Source organism: Netta rufina (genome assembly GCF_964035555.1).
Source record: "Netta rufina genome assembly, chromosome: 3".
NCBI lineage: Eukaryota > Metazoa > Chordata > Aves > Anseriformes > Anatidae > Netta > Netta rufina.
The window spans coordinates 17,676,557-17,699,128 of record NC_140125.1 but is presented as its reverse complement, the minus strand read 5'-3'; the positions used below and the strand labels follow the sequence as shown (position 1 = coordinate 17,699,128).

Sequence of the window (22,572 nt, the reverse complement as noted above, 5' to 3'; positions counted from 1 at the left end):
CAGTAGACTGCAAGCTACAATGCTTGATAGAAAGGAGAACTAGAGAATACTGAGACCTTTTAGGCGACATTAACATCAATGCCTACAAAATTGCAACCCAAAATGCTATCATGAAGCTAATAGGCAAGCATAAGGGCAATCACATCTTGAAAGATTTTGTTAGAACAGCAAAATGTTCAAAAGGAGCTTTTAAAAGCATTACAACTTACAGTAAAACTTTCTGGAAGGAGTGCACCTTCTGGACAACAGGTAAAAATCTAAGGCCAGTATTTGATATCAACCTAAAGAAGAGAGGAGAAATTACAATTATTAATTCTGTCCCAAGAATGAAGCAATAACTAAAAAAGAAGAAAGTAGATTGTACTTAAAATGTAAGCCACAAGAAGTAGGCTTTCACCACATACCCAGCATCTACCCACAAGAATCTTGATATTGTAATGTAAAAAGGTTTTTGTCAAAAGTGCAAGTTGAGTTCTCCCCCACTGCAGTCAAGGGAGAAAACATATCTGGGATAATTACATTTTCTCCTGATGATCTCAGGATATCTTCAGTGTTAATTCCCACACCTTATTCTAAGAAATCAACCACACTGACACAGGATAATTATTTTCAGAGAATCATAGAATCATTAAGGTTGAAAAAGACCTTCAAGACCATCTAGCTCAACCATACCACTACCACCATTGTCACCCAATAAACCATGTCACTAAGCACCACGTCCAACAATTTTCATAGTAGCTCTTCAAATAAAAAAAATACAAATTCACTTACCACAATTTTAATCTTCTTATCTAAATGATGATACATTAATTCAATTGGAAATATTATTATTTCATGAAAGTGAGAGAAAGTTAGGACAATGTTCCCAAGCACTGTTGATAGCAAGAAACCGAATACATTGGAACATTTCAGCAGTTTGCTTGATGGGAAATGGTCTTGATTCTCGGCATTTAACCACCTTCCTCCATACTGGGCACTGCTGGCTTCTGTTTTGCTGTTCACATCTGTGAAACACTGTCCCAGAAATGCTGACTTTGAAGGACAATCCTGTGCCCACAGCCAGGGAGGAAAAGGAGGCACAGCTATTGACAGAGCTGCACCATGTCCAGTTAAGCAATTTTTGTTGTCCAGAACAGTAGTAAGTGTAGGACAGGAGCAACAAACGATATTGCCATGCAGAAAGAGAAGGTTGTTGGCTGTTTGATGGCTGGAAGGAGGGTGGAGTGCCTGGCTGGGGAAGTGCAGTAGGAAAGAAGAGCTGGAGTTTGTCCCAGCCACCAAAATGTCTCATTACCATGCTTATGCTACCAAAGAAAGAAAATACGGGTTCTTGAAAGGGTAATTATCTCTTTGTATTTTTACTGTGTGAGATGTAGAGAATATCTTACTGAACATATTGGTTCTTTAAGGTGTAGTATAATGGAAGTATATGTAGTATATGGAAGGTATTTTTTATCTTGGCACTTAAATAGAACAATATCCTTCCATTACTGGATGCGATTTTTTTGGGGCAGATTCATTCTTGAATGGTGTTAGATGGTGATGAAAAGCACTGCTTGAGACTGGAAAAAAGTAAAGGCATTCATTTGATGTTTATTATGAACCTAGACCATTTCAGAACAGTTGCAGACTTTCAAGTTTTATGAACTGAACTGAAACCAAACAGCCAACTGTGACAACCAAATCCATAAGGACCAAAAAGGTCCATAAATAGTCATTCACTTGTAGGAATACTCATCTGAGCTTTCTGAGGTAGTATTTGGATATTCTCAGAGGTTCATATTGAAAAGCCAACTGGTTATCTTCCTCATAACAAAAAGCATTGCATTATATGTAGGAAAAAATTAAAGAAGTGTAGTGAATATTCATGAAGCCAATTTGGAAATGATGAAATGTCATTGACTGTTTCATCCCAGGAGTCAGAGTGGTCTGACATTACGTTAGCTTAAAAATCACAGCTGTCATGTGTGACCAAGAAAGCTCTACAAAAATGCCTTTGAAAAACTATTGCATGTACTTAAATAGAAAGCAGGATTAATGAAACAGGTGGATTTCATAAGCCTGTTATTATTTAAAGTACTTCTGCACTTATACTTTGTGAAAGGAATTAGCAAAAAAAATAAAAAAAATATTAGAAGCAATAGAAGAAGAACCTTCAAATCCCCCCTTATAGTATTTTAAAGTACACTCTTTAAATCATTGGAGAAGTAGAGGGTTTTATTTGAAAGGTGCCTTTACTTTTAAATGAGTCATACGCTAAAAATTCATGCAATTAATTTTAAGAGCCACTTGTTAAATACAAATTACAGCACGCATTTGCTTTAATAGGTAAATGAAGAAGCAAACTGCTTCCAAATATTGTGTGGTTATTGCAGAACCAAGAAGACATGAAAAGCTTTCCTTTCTACTTTACTTTCCTAAGGAAAGCTCGATCCTCTTGTTCTGGTAGTGAAGGATGATGGTACTCTACTATATGCTGTTCAAGCACTACTCCCAGTGGCAACTTAATCCAAACTCAAAATGCAATACTGGTTAGGAGGGGTTTTGCCTTATATATGTGAATAAACACATTCAAGGCCTTGCGTGACGCAATACTACTGATCTTTCAAGTAATCCAAAATTGCTCAGGGTTCAGTTTACACTGGTGATTTGACATCACATGAGTGAGCAGCATGAGATGAAGAGAAAAGCATCTTCAACAAATTGTTACATATTGAAGTAAATCTAAGGGTATGAGGTACTGATTGCACAGAGGCACAGAACAGTGATTAGGAATAGGAGAGGATGTTCTTTTAATTAATTGCAGAAAAAGAACTGAAAAAATACTTAGCTAGAGTGCGGCCTAGATCTCTCTTCTCTTTTTATTCAGCCAACAAATCTCCAGAGGCCTTTAAGTGGATAATCTTGTTAGAATGTAGATAATCCAATTTTCTGAATATCTTTCTTGAAGGACAGTTTTGTCAATATGTTTACCATATAATGTATACATCCTTAGTAGCCTTGCTTTAAACAAGTGTCCTCTTTAATCTGTGCTTTAACTAAGTTCCCCCTTGCCATATATAAACAGCTCAGTAAGAACCTGTTTTTCAAATGGCTGATGGCTGCTTTCCAAAGCTTTAATTATCTTTCTGAAAAGGCTTACTGGAGTCAGCATTTAAGAAAACATTGCACCAAGAGCACCAGAGAACAAAAATTTTTCAGTAACTAATTCCTGGAAGATTCTGGCTGCTTATTTCCAGATAGAGCAAATTTCCAGGCCTTTTTAATACCAAGTTGGTAGGAGTTATTCTGACAAAACCTGGACCATAGTTTACTCCATCAATTTATTGAGGATGTTGGCTAAATTGCAAATGCAAGGTAGGCTGAGTTAAATAGAGCATCACTCGGGACGTATTATTTATGTGCCCCTTAATCACACTAGTGACTTTGTACTGCACTCCAGCAAGAAAGTCCTCTGACTCATGTGAACTGGCCTTGCAGGCTATGCTGAGTCTATAATCCATGGCACTCACTGCTGGGCAAGGTCTTTAAACATGAGGCTCCCATACAAAAGGATGGAATGGATCATCTCTTCTGATTGAAAATCCCATTCTATGAGAAGGGTCATCAGTTTGTGGACAATTGCAGACAATGTGGATATCTCTATTAAGCATGACTAGCTGCATCTGCAATAAATACAGACTGGATTTAAGAAGCATGCCAGGCATACATGTGTCAGGCTCTCCATGAGATAAGGACAGGCATGTACAAGCATCTGCGAGTCTTTGGGGCTGGGCTGTTCTCTCCATAATGAAAAATATTTTAGAGATAAAAAACATTTTCATGGCCTACCTTTCCCTTCCCACCAACAATCTAGCTGTATGCCCTTAAAATTGATCTGAAAAAAAGTGTCACATTTAAACCTTTCTATTTTAAGATGAGATTGCTTAATACAGAACATCCATGCATGCACTGTAAAAACAACCAAAGGACATAGAACTAATTTTGGAAAGAAAATAGGTTTGAAAAGCCATCACTGCATTATTAAACAGACAATGCCACAGCTCTCCCTAATGAGAGCCAGACAAATAATCTTGTACCCATGAAAAGGTCAACAAGTTACCATTTCGAAGCAGTCTGTCTCTTTGGCACATATCCAAGAAGACCAATTAACAATCCTCTTCATATCCTCTTCTAAAAGACTGGCAGGAAAGTTTAGGTTGCATTTTTCTAGAAGGCTTAGGAAATTTCAGCATTGGATTTTAGAAGTATTTTTCTTGCCATAGTATTTTGGCCATACTAGTAATGATGATGCAGGAGACAAAGGGAGTAGGGTGAGTGGAAAATGTATTTGTACTCAAGTTGACACAGATAAAAGCATATTCATGTTCAACTGCTAGTGGCTATAACGAGCCCGTAAAGCTGATGAGAGGGCTGACAATGTTAGCCAGAGCTTCTTGCCTGCCAATAAATAAGATCTAGTGGCTATATGACTATTTTTGAAGCAGCACAGATAAAGTCTTGGAAGCAACAGTTGCAAAGGTCATTAAACTGATGGACTATGGTGCCTAGCCTCCATCTCATGCATTAACACTGATTAATTTTTCTCAAATCTTTTTTTTTTTTTTTAAATTTTCCTTCTGAAAATGTCTAGTAAATACATACACACACACACATACATATATATTTTTTTCCTGCAAGATTTTCTGAACTGCATTTTAACAGTTCTGTTATAACCATGGCACTGTCATAAAGAATCAGACAGACTACATGTCTCATACACTGCCAGCCTGCCACTGAGGCTGGAAACTTAAGGAAGAATCACAACAAGCTCAAAGCAATGTGCACATACAAGAGCACCCTGCTTTTCTGTGCTGGTTGCAGGTGGGTCTCACTAAACTTCTTTATTCTAAGATTCAGGGGTGCCTGTGTCAGCTATTCTGCTTTGTGGGACAGACCAGGAAGGATTACAGAGGTCTTACAGCAAGGTCTACAGCAGAAGATTGGGCCAAGGACCTCTCCAAGTACATGACTTCCTCTCCAGCTCTCTTGCTTCACTGTGGTCTATTTGGAAAATTGGTGTGGACCCCAGCTGGAGATGCCCCTGGGGGACCAGGGCATCTGAGGGTAAGCCAATTTACCAGCAGGTATCTGCTCTACTAATTCAGACACATCTGCCCTTTTTAAGTGGGGAACATAGCTCAGAAACTGCTGAAAAGCTATCTCGATTAAAGTGTTTTAACCATATTCCTGTGATGTTAACTGATGTCACTTCACCAAAGCCAAAGGTGCAGCTACCTCAAACCTTGTCATTAATATGAAAGACACATTCAGTAGTTCAGACTTTAGAAGCAATGATGTCTGCATCTTTTGTATTATTCACAGTCTTGCAAGAGTCTTTTTTTGCCTCCTAAAATAAAATAAAATAAAAACATACAGTGGAAGAAATATGAATCCATTAGTGTATTAAACACCAAAGATGGATTTTTTCTATTTAAATTAGAGAAAAGTTTTGGAATGAAAATGAACTTGAATTAAATGGCCATGGATTAAATCTGAAGAAATTTTCTAGTCACCAAATCATTGTGTTTCTGGAAAAGCTTTCTATGAAAAACAGAGAAAGGAGGGACCAGTGGAAAACACCAGTAATGCCAATAAACTACCTAATTAATGGGATACAAGGAGTGGAGTCAGTAGGAAATGGGATACATTGTATAGCGCTAAATAAACCTTATCTCTTAAAGTCCAAATCTTAAATCTTGAATCTTGAAGTTCAAATTCAAGCCAGTGTCTCTTGCCATTTCTAAGCCCAGAATCTGCCAGACACCAGTGATTTTCAGAGACTCGAAACACTCATGCTTATTGGACCACTGACCTGATTTTATCCCATCTTTAAGAAGCAGCTAACCAGACAATTAAGCACTTATTTACTCAAAAGTAGATATTGTGATCAGCAAAGCTTCTTATATGAGCAAGGAAAAGAAGGTTGGGTATATGTGCTCAGCAGGATGGACATATGAAAGTCCAGATAATATCCTGTTTGGTATATATACTGTTCAGCAAAGAGCACTGTAGGAGCCTATTTAAGCTACAGCCATTAAAAACAATTACCACTAAATGGAGTTAATTGGACTTCATTTGGGTTTTAATACATAGCAGAGGAGATGTCATTAGTCATGTTAAGGTCACACGCTAAAAGCTGTGAAAATATTTTGGGTAGTAGTTTATTTTAAGGATGGCTTAAATTATCACTGAATTGTGATGGCAACCCCATGAGAGCAGATGTGGCAACCACAGTTGTGCAAACTGCATTCTCGATGAAGCTGACTAATAAAATAAAGTTATCGCATACACCAGTACATTTGCATTCTAAGGTTTTAATCATCTCGCATCCAGTGTTAGTGAAAATCATTGCTATAGCACTGTCATTGCTAAAGAAAAGAGAATTTGAATGCTTAAGACCATGTGTATGAAGTTTAACAGAAGACAGAGCCATAGCAAACAGAGATGAGAGATTTTTTATCCTAAAGTTTGCAGGAGGAATTTCCACTTAGACCTGTTTTCATTGCCATGAAAAAAATTCCCACATCCTTCTCTCATCACTCAGTTTCCACTTGTTACTTAGAAAAGCTCAAATATTTAGTGTGTGGAGATCATTGGAGAATCTCCATAGATTCTTCATAGACATTATTACCTTCAGCTTTTCTGAGGACCACGTACAGGCTTGTGTATGAAAATGTGGATTGACAATACACAACTTAGTGTGTGGGGTGGGGAAGCGAAGACATGGCATTACCTTGTCATCATCAAATTGCTTAGCACAGGTTGGATGGAAAGACATCTGTATCATTTAAAATGATTATAGTACTTTCAAAAAGCAAAAAAATCTTACAAATATCTAAGGCTTGGAAGGTGCTGGAAGGCATCTTGATCAATGTACACGAGGTTGTTGGCCTTCTCAATTCTTCTGCAAAGAGAAAGTGAAACATCAGAAGAAATACATCAATATATTGATCTTAAACTGTCTGTGCTTGCATCCTAAAATATGTGTGGTTGCCCCAGGATGTAGTGGTACTGTACAATACTGTGACAGATTATTATTTTATATATATATATATGTATATATTTTTTTTTTTTGGAGAGCAGATCTACTTCCAAATAGCAGCCTATCACAGACTGGCAGACCCCACTGCTTTCTGATATCAGCAGTGGTTTGAGGATAGGTTTCATACTGACCAGGGAAAGAATGAGTGTTAGATAAGAACATGGGAAAGACAGAGGGAGATTTCCAATGTTCTTGTATTACTATGGATTCTTCAGAGTTTACCTGAACCAAACTGCAAAACCTTGATACTTGTCTATAATGCATCTTTATAATTGTATTCTTTGAATTTAGATTGCTCATTACTTACATTTCATGTAGTTTGGGAAGGTTGGAAAACACATTTGCTTCTATGACCTCCAAGGCATCATTCTGTGAGATCTCTCTGAAAAATAATTAAAAAGTCAAGATATTTCAAGCAATGCTTTCAGCCAAAGGGTGAAAGCAGAGAATGGACAAGAGAAAAACTCACATGGAACTTCTTTCTAGATTACAGATCAGTTTTAAAAATCAGGTGACATCAGATAACAAAACAGACCTCAGAAATGCCTATGAGCTGCCACCAAAGGCAAACAATGACAGTCCAGAACAATACATCTTCTGAGGCTGAAGCCTGTTTCTAAAAAAGCAGTCTTGCACCTCCTTCTGTCACCACAACCTGCGTGTATTGAAAGGCACCACCACTGGCTACTGGATCTCTGACATCACTAATTACCGATGGAGACTTAATGAAAGCTTTTAACCCAGTGCAGAAAATAGGGCATGAAAGGTGATTGAAATGGAGAAAACAGCTATGAAGTTCCCAAGAAATATGACACAGCCTCAGCAAGTAAGACATGCTGCTATATTGACCCGATGTAAACTTCAGAGATTAAAATTAAGTCACCAACAGACACATCCTTATTGACAGAAGCTGGAGACCACAGATGTTAAGAACTCTTCCACACCCTGGAGAAAACCCTATTTAATCTTTTATATATATGATTAATGCCCACTTGCAGCCACAGAACTGCAGAATAAAAATGGCTAGTTTTCTGTTATCAACACACCAGAATACATCTCTTGCTAGTCCAGAGGACATATATCATTGCTTCCTTAATCTATGGGATGGCAAAGAGATAGCTCGGGCTTTAATATAATTCAGAGTTCAAGAATTCTCCTGGTAACTAAGGGGGGAATTATTGCAGTGCAACCCATACTGATTCCTTCCCTTATGCTGACAATGACCAGGAAAGTTGGGGTGAAGATGACTATGCCAAAAGATTCAACATGACCATTTTTGTAAATGTTGCAAAAATGCTATTTCCCGGGCTGGGATCAGTAAATAGTAAATATAATAATGTAGATATAACTCGGTGATAGTGTGATGGTCTATTGGATTTTTCTGGTAATATAACTTTGCACATTTTTGGAATTAAACCTTGAATAAATAGTCAGATTGTAAAGTGGCTATCACTTGCTCCTGGATAACTTGTTCTTTTGAAATTGTGATAGCTGCAAATAGATTCAAATAGGTCTGAGGTACAATAATGGATTGTGTTACAATCGATTCAATGCACAGTCAACAGTCAAAAAAATGCCAATATTATTACAAGTAATATAAAAATTATTCCACTACCTTTAAGTAACAACTGGAGTACACCTGACAAATTACCCACCCATTTAAGACAACAAAAGCCTTGCAAAAGAAGATAAATTGTTCATCTGACCTTTTCTGCTTTAAAAAACACTTCAGTGGTTTGGTAAATTTTAGTTTAATAACTCTGTATACTCAAGGCTTTGAGAGAAGAAATCCAGCTCTCTGCTCTGGTAACTAGAGAATAAGCAAATAAAAGTAGATGAGGACTGACCAATAGGCTACTGGTAGGGGAGCGATTTGTAGTCACACCTTGATGATCCAACCTTTTAGGTTGGATCTTAGGAAGAACTTCTTTACCAAAAGGGTTGTTAGACATTGGAACAGGCTGCCCAGGGAAGTGGTGGAGTCACCATCCCTGGAAGTCTTTACAAGACGTTTAGATGTAGAGCTTAGGGATATGGTTTAGTGGGGACTGTTAGTGTTAGGTCAGAGGTTGGACTCGATGATCTTGAGGTCTCTTCCAACCTAGAAATTCTGTGATTCTGTGATGGGAAAGAGTTTAACAGTGCTGAAGCACCAGCTCACATGTGAACATGCCCCTCTTTATCATTTAGGTTTCATCACCAACAAAATGCTTCGGCTGGTTTCCTTCATGCTATGTGACGTACCCAGCCATCACAAGGTATGCTGCACTTGAAAGCTTCCCACCTAAACAGACAAAGGGAAGTGGTGAAAATGGGTACGAAATGAGAAGTGACTTTTTCAAGGCTTCATGCAGCAAGTCCATGGGAGAGATAGGAGATGACTCCCAGCTCCCAGGGTTATCATTCATTGTGGAGGGAGCTGGTGCTGCCCCTGCTGTGCTGTACCATAGTGAATGAACACACAAGTCTCCACCAAGGATGTTTTTGTGGCATTTCCCACAGTCTAAAAAGCAGTTTTCTGAAAAAAAAAACATACAACCAAACAACCCAACATAGAAAAAGCAAAACTTTTAACACCAAAATAAATCTGTTTAGCCAGAAGAGATTTCACACCGCAAAATAGCTCAGGGCAAAGTGCTACAGATTTGTTGGCCTTACACAGACAAAAAGGTTTATTAAGAAACCACAATGTGGTAGTGATCTCTTCCTCAAGGCTGTCAAGAATAATAATTTTTTATGATTCAGTCTATTATCTAACTATGAACCAACCTGGACAATATAAGCATTTTAATCTAATTCTTACAAAAGACTGTTTCTGCATCAAGAGAGTGTTTTGGCTTTCTAGGACTGGGATAAATTATGTGCTTTGTTTTGGTTTGAAAAATGGGAGATACAGGCCTGATTAAAGTAGTGCATGAACAGGTCATGACATTTTGGAAGGTTAAGAGAATACAAATTTAAGAAAGGAATGAAAGAGGAGTAAGAATAGGAATCTATAAACTGATTTTAAAAGATTAAGTTTATAAAAGAATTAAATAATACTTGTGTGAGGGAGGATCAGATATTTGGGGAGTGACTTGGTTTCCATATGAATGTCCTCCCCCCTTCACATTCATGAAGACAAGTAAGTTCTTCAGGTAGGAATCAGTCTTCTGAGCTTTTTCCCAGCATGGAAGTTTTTTTTTTTTTTTTTTATTCTAATGGAAGACATTACTATTCTTGGCCTTGGGAGTCTCCATGTACCTGTTACAGGCTGTCATTCAGGTAAGAAGGAGAAGTAAAGAAAGAATTCAGTTTAAGAGAGCAGTCACATGCTGTGAACAATGAGCACCGGTCTGGGTTTTGTTTGCATGATTTCTGTGAACAATTTATTCAAACATAAATAGTGCCAAATGCACACCCTGATCATCAAAATCCTGAAGAACACTGTCTTGGACAATAGTGGTATCTTTGCCACTGGAAGTGTAAGTCAGTGCTGCTCACACCAAACAACTAACTCAACAGACTCAGATCCTCTCTAGAGGAGAGCAAATAACACCTGCAGCAGTAGCTACAAACAGAAAAAGCAGATTGCTGGCTAGTATTTGTGCCTGAGATTTGTTTTACAGTATAAATACACATCAGTAGATGATTGCTCATAATGCAGATCTTATTATATGTCATCATGACAAAAGATGGGACTGTTATTACATTGTTTGCCTGTAATGAATGATAATATTAGCACCAGTGCTATCTATCACAGAAAATCCAGTCAGTAATTTGAGCATAATTCCTGATGCATGCAAGCCTTTGAATATATGGTATGTGAAACAATCAGGGGCAATTTCTTAAAGAGAAAAACCAACCACCCCCAAAATCCCAAACTGCCCACTAAGACCCCAATATTGCAAAATGGTTAAGCATCTGCCTAAACTCAGTTTCCACTGCATGCGCAACTTTACTGAAATAAACAGAGATCCTTAAAAGCATAAATTGTTTACCCAAGCACAACCTAAAAGAGGGAAGAGAATTCAGTAAAAGTGTTTTATGAAGGATAACTATTTTTTTATTTTTCTTTAAAGAGAACAGATGACTTTAAGGTGTGACAATAGCACACAAAGAAAAATCATTTAGTTTGCTGCTAACACAGCAAAGAGTAATCATTATTATCTGTTCAGAAGGAACTGATTGTAGTGCAGTGTTTCAATGTGCAATAGTCAGAGGAAGGAGAGAGCAGGAAAATGAAGAGGAAGATGACCTGCCTGAAAAACTGCCCTCAGGCAGGGCTGGTACTGCAGCTTCGATGACATCTGCGACAGAGCCCAGCATGAGGCATAGGAAATACTCTCCTTCAAGCTAGCTGCATGCCAAGCACCATCTATAAAAATCGAGATACATTGAAATGGCCTTTTAAACAATTCTATTAGCAAGGAATTTATAGTTCATGCCAGTTTCTTTGCAGTCCTCTAAAGAAGTCTCTTAAACCAATCAAAGTCTTACAGCGAAAGCAAGACTACATTAAACTCACAAACTAATGGTCTCACTGCCAAGTGATCTCACATTTTAAATTAATGTAAGAATAAAAGACTGGGTATTTATTCATCTATTATGAGAAAAATGTCTTTCAGGATCAGTGTGGGGCACATAGACAGGGATAGGGCAATTTCTTCCCCAATAGAAAATGTGTTATTTAAAAACGTATGTGTGTGTGTTTCCATATACAGGGTGTGCCACTACAGAAATGAAGGTAAATCAGATCTTGGTATGTATCCACAGGGACAGTGCTGGCAGAGACAGAAATGCAGTCATCACTCTCTACTCAGTGCTTGCCAGGCCACACCTGGATTACTGTGTCCAGTTCTGGTCCCCACAAATCAAAAAAGATGCAGACAGACTGGAGAGAGTCCAAATGAGGGCCACAAAGATGATCTAAAGGCTGGAGAACCTGTCCTATGAGGATGGAAGGACTAAAGTAGTTAGGTCTTTTCACCTTGGAGAAAAGGAGGCTCAGGAGGGACCTCGTCACAGTATTGCAGTACTTAACTGGTGACTACAGAGTGGGTGGGGGGTCTCTCTTCACAAGAAGCCACATGGATAAGTCAAGGGGCAATGGATACAAATTGCACCAGGAGAAGCAATTCTTTCTTTCTTTCATCTTGATAGAAGAAAGAAATTTTTACAACGAGAACAATCCATCACTGGAACAACCTCTTCAGGAATGTGGTGGAGGTTTTCAAGATGCAATTGGATGGGGTGCTAAGTAATCTCTTCTAAGACGAGCTCCATTTTCTTATGGAAGGTTGGACCTGATGATCTTTTGAGGGTCCTTCCAACTTGAGTTTTTCTATGACTCTGTGACTCTGGGATTCTAGAGAGAGATAGATGTTTAACATAGATCATGAAGTGGAAACCATTGATGCTACAGGTACCAGGTACCACTTCCCAGTGCCGGTGACCTCCCTTGGCACTCTATATTACAAAAAAACAATAGCTTTGCATTGATTTAACAGAAAAGGTGGTGGTGGTAAGAAAGCCAACATTTTATTTTATTTTATTTTATTTTATTTTATTTTATTTTATTTTATTTATTTAATTTAATTTAATTTTATTTATTTTATTTTATTTTATTTTATTTTATTTTATTTTATTTTATTTTATTTTAATTTTTCCTTCCTTTAGATATACATATTCTTTAGAGTACTTCTGCAGTTATATCAGGCAATTTTTCAGGTTGGTTTTACTCATAGATTTTAGTGATTCAAAAATTTAAGCCAAGTTTAAGAAGGAATTAGCAGTAGCTGGTGTCACACAGAAAATCCCACCCAGGATTCATTGGGTGAGCACCCCTGGGAACAGCTTGTGATGTGTCTGAAATAAAAAATTAGACACTCAGCATTGGTACGTCAGTCTCAGTGTGGAAGACAGAGGAGCTCTTACTTGTTTTGGTCTGATCAAAACCAGGCCAATCTGGAATCTCCTTTTGAAAACTTCCCTCTATGGTGACAGCAAAATACTACTACATTGATTTAGACAGGTTACAAAAGAAAGGTTATTTTTCTTAAAAGTATTAGAGAATTTTAACCTTTTAAAAATAGATACTTGACACTTTATCCTGCCACTGTCCTTGTGAACATGAAAAACTTGTCTCTCTACTATGATTTATTGAACACCAGGGAGTTACAGGCTAATATATCTTAGTAGTTATTGACATTTCAAAAAATGAATTCAAACACTGACTCTTCTCATCATCTCTTTACTTTTCTGAAGGTACACACACACGGCATACTGACCTGACTAAGTGTAATGTCCATTTAGCCAGCTGAGTATTAATACTGATTTCACACTTAGAACAAAATAGTCTATACGTAAGTCTTTGAAGGAGATTATCAGGAGGCGCCAATACTGTGCCTTCCTGCCTTCTCCAAAGGGTACCACACCATATTCTCAAGTAAATCAGTTCAGGCATGGGAAAAATAAAATGTAAATTTCCACATGGCTGACTGAAGCAAAGGGGTTTTTAATTCTATCAGTACTTTAGCATCATGCCAGCAATCCAGATGAAAGTCTTTTGAGAGTTTGGTTGCATTAAATTAATTGTCCATGTAACAGTATTAAATTGGTCTCTCTAGTCTGAAAAAGCGTGTGATTAGTCTGCAGAATTGGAGCTGATAATGACCAAGTCCAGCCACAGAAGCCACATCATCATAAGAATTGATTTTATAATCAGTATAGTTTTGGGGGGGATAGATATCTCATACTCCAGAGCTGAGGGGATGTATTATACTAATTTTAGTTTATTGCCAGTAAAGCTGAAAAGGAATGAAGCCTTGCAAGTCAAACAAACCAGGATCAGGTCTTTGGAGGAAATGGCAGCCTTCAGCAGAAGGAAGGCTCCAGGGCTTGGAGCCAGTAGTATACATGCTGACCTTGCACCACCAACCCTCTACTTCACATCTGGGATGGAGAGCTGCTACCCTGTGGCTGCTCTCTTGGTCTAAAATTAAACTCCAAATCTCCACTTCTTTTTTTGAGTAAGCAGTTCCAGGCTGCTCTTAATAGAGGAATGCTGATGTGACTCTGCTTGCAGTGGACTGGGAGTTATTGTGGCCATGTGTGCAGTTTTGGAAGGTGCAAACTACAGGGAAAATGGCTGAGTAGTAGCTATAAAGCAAAAGTACTTAATAAGCAATACCCATGCAGGTGTTGAGATTTAGGTTTCATATGTTCATACGAGATCCTCCGTATATATTGGGAGGCTCTTTCTGAAGCATTTAAAAAGAGAGATAGACGCCCTGCCTGGACCTCTTCTGGAGGAGATGAAACACAAACTCTCAGTCCTCCCGATCATAGCTGGTGGCACAGAGAAAGATGTTTGTACCCTGGTGCTGCCCAGCCACTTGGGCAGATAGATATACCTGTTGCCCCAGCATCCTGGCTGACCAACAACCAAACTGCTGTGGGGAAGGTGATGAAGCCACTAGAGTTTTACATTGACTGTGAAAGCTTATAGGAAAGGCAGAAAGATTCCTTGAAAATATAAGCACCCACCCTAGCAGTGGTACTTCTTTCTCAGATGTGATGGGCCCCAGAGGATCTTGAGACCCTGGTGGTAAAGAAGGTGGTTGTTCAGCTGAAAAAGGGTCCTCCTCATCCAGAGATGCTGACACAAGCATTATGCCTGCCTCATAACTCCCATGGAAATGGGCTAGCAGTGTTTATTGCCACTTATCTTTTATTGCTTCTTTCCTGGCTTTGGTAGTCAGCTAATGATGAATAGTTTTATTGAGAATGACCTGGGCAGATGAGAAAATTATGCTGGGGATAATCAACCAGGAAAGCAGCTGAATGAAGAAACTGGAAGCCTTGCTCCAGAGAGGACTGCTGCTTGCCTGACCCCAATACTCTTCTTGTAGCAAACTACAGTTCAAATTCATTTTAGGGAAATATCAATAGGAATATTGTCTTGGACTTTGGCTTACAGGACCCAAAGTCTTTCAAAAGAGACCATCTTGAAGCAGATATGCCTGGACACTTTAACAGCCAGTTTTAAAATGTTTTAAGCAAGCAGACACACAAAGGAGATGCCCCTGGAGAACTGTTCATTACTAACTCCAATGCCTTACAGAAATGAGGAGATCCAGAATAACAAGTGTCTCACAAATGCACAAATAAACTTTTTATCTAAGAGGGGAAAATTGTAAAAAGAAACTCTCTTACTCCTCAGTTATGGCAATAAAGATGTTCTTGGTCTTATGAGAAGACCCTGAATATTTGCCAGAGCATCATGCAGTATGTTACACCCACTTCAATGAAAATAAATCCCCCTGACCTATCATTAGAAAGATATTTAGATTGGCTAATGTTAAATATAATTATGAATACAGACATTATCTTACAGCTGCTTCATCCACTACATCTTCCAAATGTCTTCTTGAAGGGATTTAGGCCTCTCTTAGTCAGAGTTCCACAATTCCTGCAAAATATATTTTTCTATCACAGAGATTTCCATCTGTCTTAATTTCTCTTTGTGTTCATTTATTCCTTCCATAAAAACTACTTACTATTCTTCTATTTTCTGTCTAATGAAGGCTTGACCCCACAAACTTATTTTTGAGCTTTGGCTCCAGATTCAGCCAAGACCCTACTGAATAAATATTTGCTTGATTGGTGCACTCAGATATAACCTACTTGGTGAAGGGATCTACTATGCTTCCAAAGTTAAATCCAAACCCCTCTTTGCAACAGAATACCATGGAAAACATGAACACCAGAAAAAAAGCTACTTAGTCAAAACCTTTACAAAACGAACATGTAATGAGGATGACTTACCTGATTGAGGCAACTGTTCTATCAAAAGCAGACAAAAATCATCAGTAAGCCCAAATCTGCAGGTTCTCTCTTGGAAGACATACAGATGACACACTATACAAAAATGGGAATTACATACAATCCCTAATCTTTTTTTTTTTTTTTTTTCCAAGCAGCTGATGACAGCAAAGAGGAGCCTGATTCAGTAAATCTAGAGTCTTATTTGACAAATAACTGATCAGATCTCCACTATGAAACCTTTGCTCCCAGGAAAATCACATGTTCCACCTGCATTTCCCCGGCATAAATAATCCTCTTCACTTGCAAACACTGCAAAACTGCACACAGGTACGAAAGTCTTCATGGGGGGAAGGAATTATGTCATATAACTTGTCTGAAAATCCAATATATTAATATATTGTATGGTATGTATTTGTGTGTTTATACACAGAATATTAAAAAAACAAAAACTAAAACAAAAAACAATAAAAATAATAGCTGCATGATGGTGCTTACTCGCTATTATTAGTGAGCAGGAGCCTTTCTGCACATCGAACTCCATTTACAGGGAAGATGCTCATGAACTTTGTTTATGAGAGTTTGTGACACAACTATGCTGTGTAACCTCATATTTGGAGAAAGTTTAGACAAACAAGGGCTTCCTGCTACCATCTGCAACTACAGTGCTTTCAAAAGAAGCTCCTCAGGCTAGACTCAGCCCTTTCAGAAGTCTTCAGTACCAATTCCTCCAGAGAAGTCTTCAGAGGAACAAGGTGCAACCTTTGAAAAGGCAACTCCTGATGCTAGGAAGTGATCTGTTTCTCCTAGGTAAGACTACTTTGGTCTCCCTGGGAGCTCTTCTCCATATATTCCTGTGTCATGGCTAACTGGAGACAGAAAGAAGTTGAAGATAGAGATGATGCAGAAAACCTTATCTGAAGTAGTTTTTCCTCCTTCATCAAGGGAAAAGTAAGTGGGATACTCCTCTCTAGCCACACAGCTTAATGGAGGAGGCTGAATGAGAAATGTGGTTTGAATACAGAAACGATGCTGTCCTTGGAAGTTGCTGTATCTCTTCCCCTGCTGTACTCCACTGCATATACTTATGACATTTTTCTGTCTGGCTTCCTGTAACAGTGTAAACAAACTGGGACTTGCAGTGTACTCACACCACACAAGCCTGGCAAAACCTTTCTTGTTTCCAGTAAAGCATTAAAAAAAAATAAATTACTGATAAGGAGGGAAAAAAAAAAAAAGATAAAGCAGAAGATGTCCCAAACCACAAAAAATACCATTTGGAAAAATTGTGTTGATGAAATACAATTAAAAAAATAAAAAAAAAGGAAAATGAAGTGCATGATTTCTGATTACTATCATTGCTTTGGTTGAGACTGAAGATGATTTCACACTTTACTGTAGAAGGCATGGAAATCCATTGATTTTAATATATTGGATCTGTATTTACATTAACATTCTAAATTTTAGAGAGCTGTATAATTTTTCTGTAATTTAAAATAAGTATTGTCTCTAGAAACCACACAGCTCAATACACAAAGAGACACAGAAGTGAAGACACTTGAAAGCAATCCTCTGAGAACAATTTAGCTTTCAGATTTAAATGAATGTTTTGTGTATGTTAAATACCAAATTAAAAACAATAAGGTAAGTCCTATAGTGCTTTTTCGTCATACTAAAAAAAAAAAACAACATGCATTTTGAGTCTAGAGCAGCTTGTTTTCACAAGAAAATGAGGAAACAAATATAACGCATATTATGGAACATCATCAAATCTCCCTCTGAAATATTCTCTATCTTGAAGTTACCCAAAGCCCTAAGGATTTAGAGTGGATCCCTGGGGAGGATTGTATTTTTCTTACATGCAGGAATGTACAATAAACAGAAAGCAAACATCGAGAATAACAAATACTTTGTTCTTCTACACAGAATAATTTGACAGTCAAGGCAACGTAGTTTCATTATATTATTTCTACTAGTTTGAAGATACCTCTGCAAGATTTCTCTGGTTAAGAGACATGGAAGGGAAAAGATTTCCCAGGTGAATCCCTTGTTTCCCATTCTCAGCTAGTAGCCTTTGGTTTGGATGGATTAAGTAGCAGGTAAGTACACAGGCTTTTAACTTGTGGCATCCCTGTGCGTTAAACTGCTGGTAGAATGAAGTGAGTACTTCAAAATGGTAGGCTCAGGACTTATTTCTACAGTGGCACCTATTTAACTGAAGGACCATGCAAAACCTCCAATTATATGCTTTCATTTCACTGTTAGTGTAGTTTTATTCAGATTTAGTTGATCGTAATCAATAAGCTTCTACTCTCTCTCTCTCTCCTTTTCTTTTGTTTAGGTGGCATACACTTCATAGTCATCAATTTTATATCTCAGTTTCAGTTAAATGAATACAACTCTATAAACACACAAGTCCCAACTAACAAAAGAGATTAATTTATGAGACCTACAGATAGTTTCATGCTAACACTTCTGCTCACTTTTTTCTTTAGCTGCTGGTAAAGTCGTATAGTGGAGACTGAGAGAGGCTGAGAAACTCACACTCACTCGGGTACTACCTGAACTCAGTACACTCCTATATCCCATCCAGTTCAGTGATTCTCCTAGATATGTTTTGCCTCCTCATTCAAATGGTCCAGAAGAGTAGCAACAGGTGCATGCTCTTTTATTTTCCCTCTCCTTAAAGATCTGCAGATGGAGATGAAGACTCACTAGGAGAGTTAAATGTTGTGCGTGACATGACTGGTGAGTAAGGTGCCATACGAGGAGAAAGAGAACTCCCATTAAATTGGGAAGAAAGCTCTTGGTTTTCCTTTGGGTCACATTTAGTTAGAAGTAAGATGGAAAGACTTTATTAGATATGACTGGTGAAATCCTCCATCCATCCAAAAATGAGCCACAGCACAGCTGAAATAATCCAACCTTCCCACAGTGTCCCACAGTGGAGCTTGGTCACCCACTGAGTGACCAGCTCTTTTGCAGAGACATTTCAAAACTTGGCCAAAGGAGGCTTTTGATTAAAGCTGGCTGCAACAGCCACACCTTGTAATGAATCACATCTCCTGAGGGTACAATCTGAGATCGGCATTTCATGGTATGCAATCCACCAACCTACCCATTTGAAAATACACCATCGATCACACATACACGGACCGGATATGAAAAGTGACCTAGAATTCTGGAGGTTCCGAGTCCTACTACCCTTTGCCTGAGTCATCCTTCTGTCATAGAAAGCTTGTTGTGACATATTTTGTGTGGGAGGAAGGATGGGGGAGCAAGGAAGAACAACCCAAACTCTACTTTGTCCTTTGGTCCTAAAATTATGCATAATTCACAACAGACAAATAAAAGAACAAAATGACTACAAAAGAGTAAAGTTTGGTAGCAAGGGAAAAACTTTCTTGTTGCATACTGTATCTTCATTTGAATGCCAGAATTAATCTGAATGAATTATATTTTTTAATTTGTTTAACTATGTTAATAGTCACCATGCACCAGTGGTTTTAGTTGTATTTTCTCTTTATATATATGACTCAAGAATTACCATAGCAACTTGCTTCCTAATTAGCCTTCAGTTAGTAACAATCAATATGATTAGACAAGGTCATTGCTGGAGTAAGCTCAATAGATTTTAAAAAAGGCTACTGAGAGCCAATAATGGCTGGAAGAGAATGAGCAGACTCCTGGACAATCTCCCCCAGTAGATGGTTGCTATTCTGCTGTTACTCACTCTCCAATGAACAAAAGAAGTCACGGCAATGGAGAACCTTGCCATTTACCTAACTGTAGAAAGCTTTTAAATCATCAGCAAATTCACAAAACAAGGAGAATAGAAACATTCTTAGATTTGCAGACAAAAAGATACCTTATGCTTACATTGTTGGGACTGATGTTGACCTTACACCATAACAAAGCAAGAATAAATATGTCATAGATTTTTATCAGTGTCCCTACATTTGTAATCAGCATTTCTATGTGGGAAGGATACTTTAAACCTGGAACAAGGCGAGAACAAACAGTACACAAGGAATGGGATTTAAGCAAGTTCAGTGCTCAGATGACATCGCATTAGGAAGTCCTTCCTCTAGTGACCCAAGTGATTGCACATCACTGACAAATTTTCCCATCATTTTTACCATCTTTTTCAACTGTTAACATGTTCCCTCTTACTCTGAAAGCTCTGTGCCTGGCAGCACAGTTGGATGAAAACATGATGTGCTTTTCAGAGGTATTCTGGGCCTAGGGAACACAAAACAGGCTCCTTCGTACTGACAGATGAAGGTTCATGAAAAGCCACTTTACTTGTTAGCACTTCTACATCTGCTACCAAGAAACACAGGCAAAAAAAGCTTATTTTTAAATAAACAGTGTGTGTTGTCAATTATGCTGAGGCAGGAGGCTGTCACAGATGTACTGTGATCTGTTTACTTGCCTCTCTGTAAAAATGTCCTGCCATTTGGCTCTGCCCTCTGTTCTTCTGCTGGGGATAACCTCTCTACTGCAGCTCAGCTCTGCACAGAGATTTGGGCTCTGGGAATGGAAGAGCAAAGGCACTGCACACAGTGAAAATGTAATGGCAAGGAAATCTGGATAGTGCTGTACGACAGCACTTCAAGTTGTGAGCTTTGACACAATCTGTTTTGACCTTCCTTTGTATAGAATGATCCAAAGAAGAATAAAAGGCTTTTTAGCTCAAAAAAGGCAGTTTTTATTAAAATATAAACAAGGATACTTAACTATAAAGCAGAAAAACCTCAAAGGAAATTGAGGCTAGGTGGAAGAGAACTTAAAAGTGTTTAAACACCCTCCCCTTACTTCCAGAGCCTTTGGAGAAGGGTTAGAGTTCCTCAATGACTTATTCCAAGTGGCAGTAAGCTCTGCTCAGACCTTCTTTGAAACCTGTTCATCACTGGATACTGCTCCCCAGTGCAGTCTCCAAGTGGCACATTTCCACCTCTGCTTGCAAAATTCCTTCTACTTGTAGTACCTCAAAGCTGCTCCCCTTTGAACGTTCTCATTCACCTACAAGTGGAATGTCCAATCCCAATTCCTCCATGGAGCTCTGCCACTGTCACTTTTCCTAAGGAGCATCATCTAATCGGGAACAGAAGTAAATAACCAAATCCATTCCACTGTATCCCACTTGTTTGTTTGAACAGAGCAGGTGAGAAAAGCCAAAATCTTAAGAATCTAGCACAAGAAGTCTTAAAATTATGGAAGACAAAGCTGAAAAACATAACCATAAAATCTCATTCAAAATAAACAACAAGACTATCAAAAGAATCTGACGTGTCTAATGAGAATCTTCACTTCATAGAAAGGATAAACATTTCCACATAAAGATGTAAATCTCTGTTCTCTTGAATAGACAAACAAGACAGAACTAAATCATGCTTCCAAATAACAAAGACTATTTTACTTTAGTTCACCAGTGAAATTCTGCATTATTCCCTGTTTTAGTGGTGAAACTTCACAGCACAAAGGCAACACAGAGAGACCATTCAAGGAGTTTGTGCTTAGTATCGGCACTGGACAGCTATTCCTTATCATTTATTACATACATTTCTCCTCCTCAGAGTAGAAAGCACCCCAGGAGATGGACAAAATGTATTCTCCATCTGGAGAAACTACTCCGTAATTGTTACAGAAATGTTCTCTTGAATGTCCTCCTTCAGTAATTGATGTTAGCAGCTCTCAGGGACAAAGTTCTGACCGGGGAAAGACACCAGCCTGTTACTGTCCCCAGCTTCTGATTCTCTGCTGACTACATTGAAAAACACACAGACACCAATAGCTTCTCAACATTCTGCATTTCTCTCACATTTGTTTGTAATTTCCATCTGCTGCGTTGGCTCCTTTAAACATTCAAAATATTTTCTGGCTTGGTTTCTTTCTTCCATTCTAAATCCTAACAACTGAAATCATTTCCAGACTCCTATATATAAACATATATACATATACAGGTATGCATGTGTGTATATACATACTTACGTATATATATATTCTTTCATGTTTAGTTTACTCACAAATGGTACCACTCTTTATTATTCTTTATTTTTTAAAGGATGAAGCACGTATATGGAGACCTTCATCAAAAACATATTCCTGCTTAAAAAATCAACACAAATATTCACTGTATTTTGTATGCAAATTGTTCTTGGTTTGGTCACAAAGCAAACAATGGGCACAATGAAACTGGATTTCCACCTGGGATGAATTGAGGCTAGCAGTGTCTTATAGAAAAATCAAAATGCAGCTCACTAATAATGATGAAATGCTCAACTGCCTCTCCACTGAGCAAAACAGCCATCAAACTAATGATTAAATCCACATCAATCATTTGGCATAATAGAAATAAAGGCTGTGCAATATAGTGTTGTCAGAGAATCAACATCTCCTGCTTAGAAAATAAATGTCTTGACTTCATCTCAATATTTGTTTTCCATAAATGTTGAGGTTTGTATCAGCATTTGTAGAGCAATGGGAAGCAATTCTTCATTGCAACATGCCAATTCCACTCGCGTTATTTCTAAAATAAATGGAAAAGCTAGATAAAATTAATATGGGAAGATGTTCCTGAAGTCATCCTCAAATTGAATTACCATTTCTAATCTGGTGCCAACTTTTCTCTTTCTAATAAGAAGCATTTAGTAATGGTAACAATAAATACTGAATAAAAT

General features: G+C 38.0%; 1 protein-coding gene across 1 annotated transcript in view; it reads right to left on the bottom strand.

Annotated features, from left to right (window-relative positions):
- Positions 1-22,572, bottom strand: part of FSHR (follicle stimulating hormone receptor) — a gene marked incomplete at both ends in the record, with an annotated part of 82,686 nt that overhangs the window by 18,757 nt on the left and 41,357 nt on the right. The window contains 3 exons of the mRNA XM_084283500.1: positions 210-281; positions 6,872-6,946; positions 7,392-7,466. Of these exons, the coding sequence (XP_084139626.1) occupies positions 210-281; positions 6,872-6,946; positions 7,392-7,466 (222 nt within the window). The remainder of the gene's footprint in view (positions 1-209; positions 282-6,871; positions 6,947-7,391; positions 7,467-22,572) is intronic.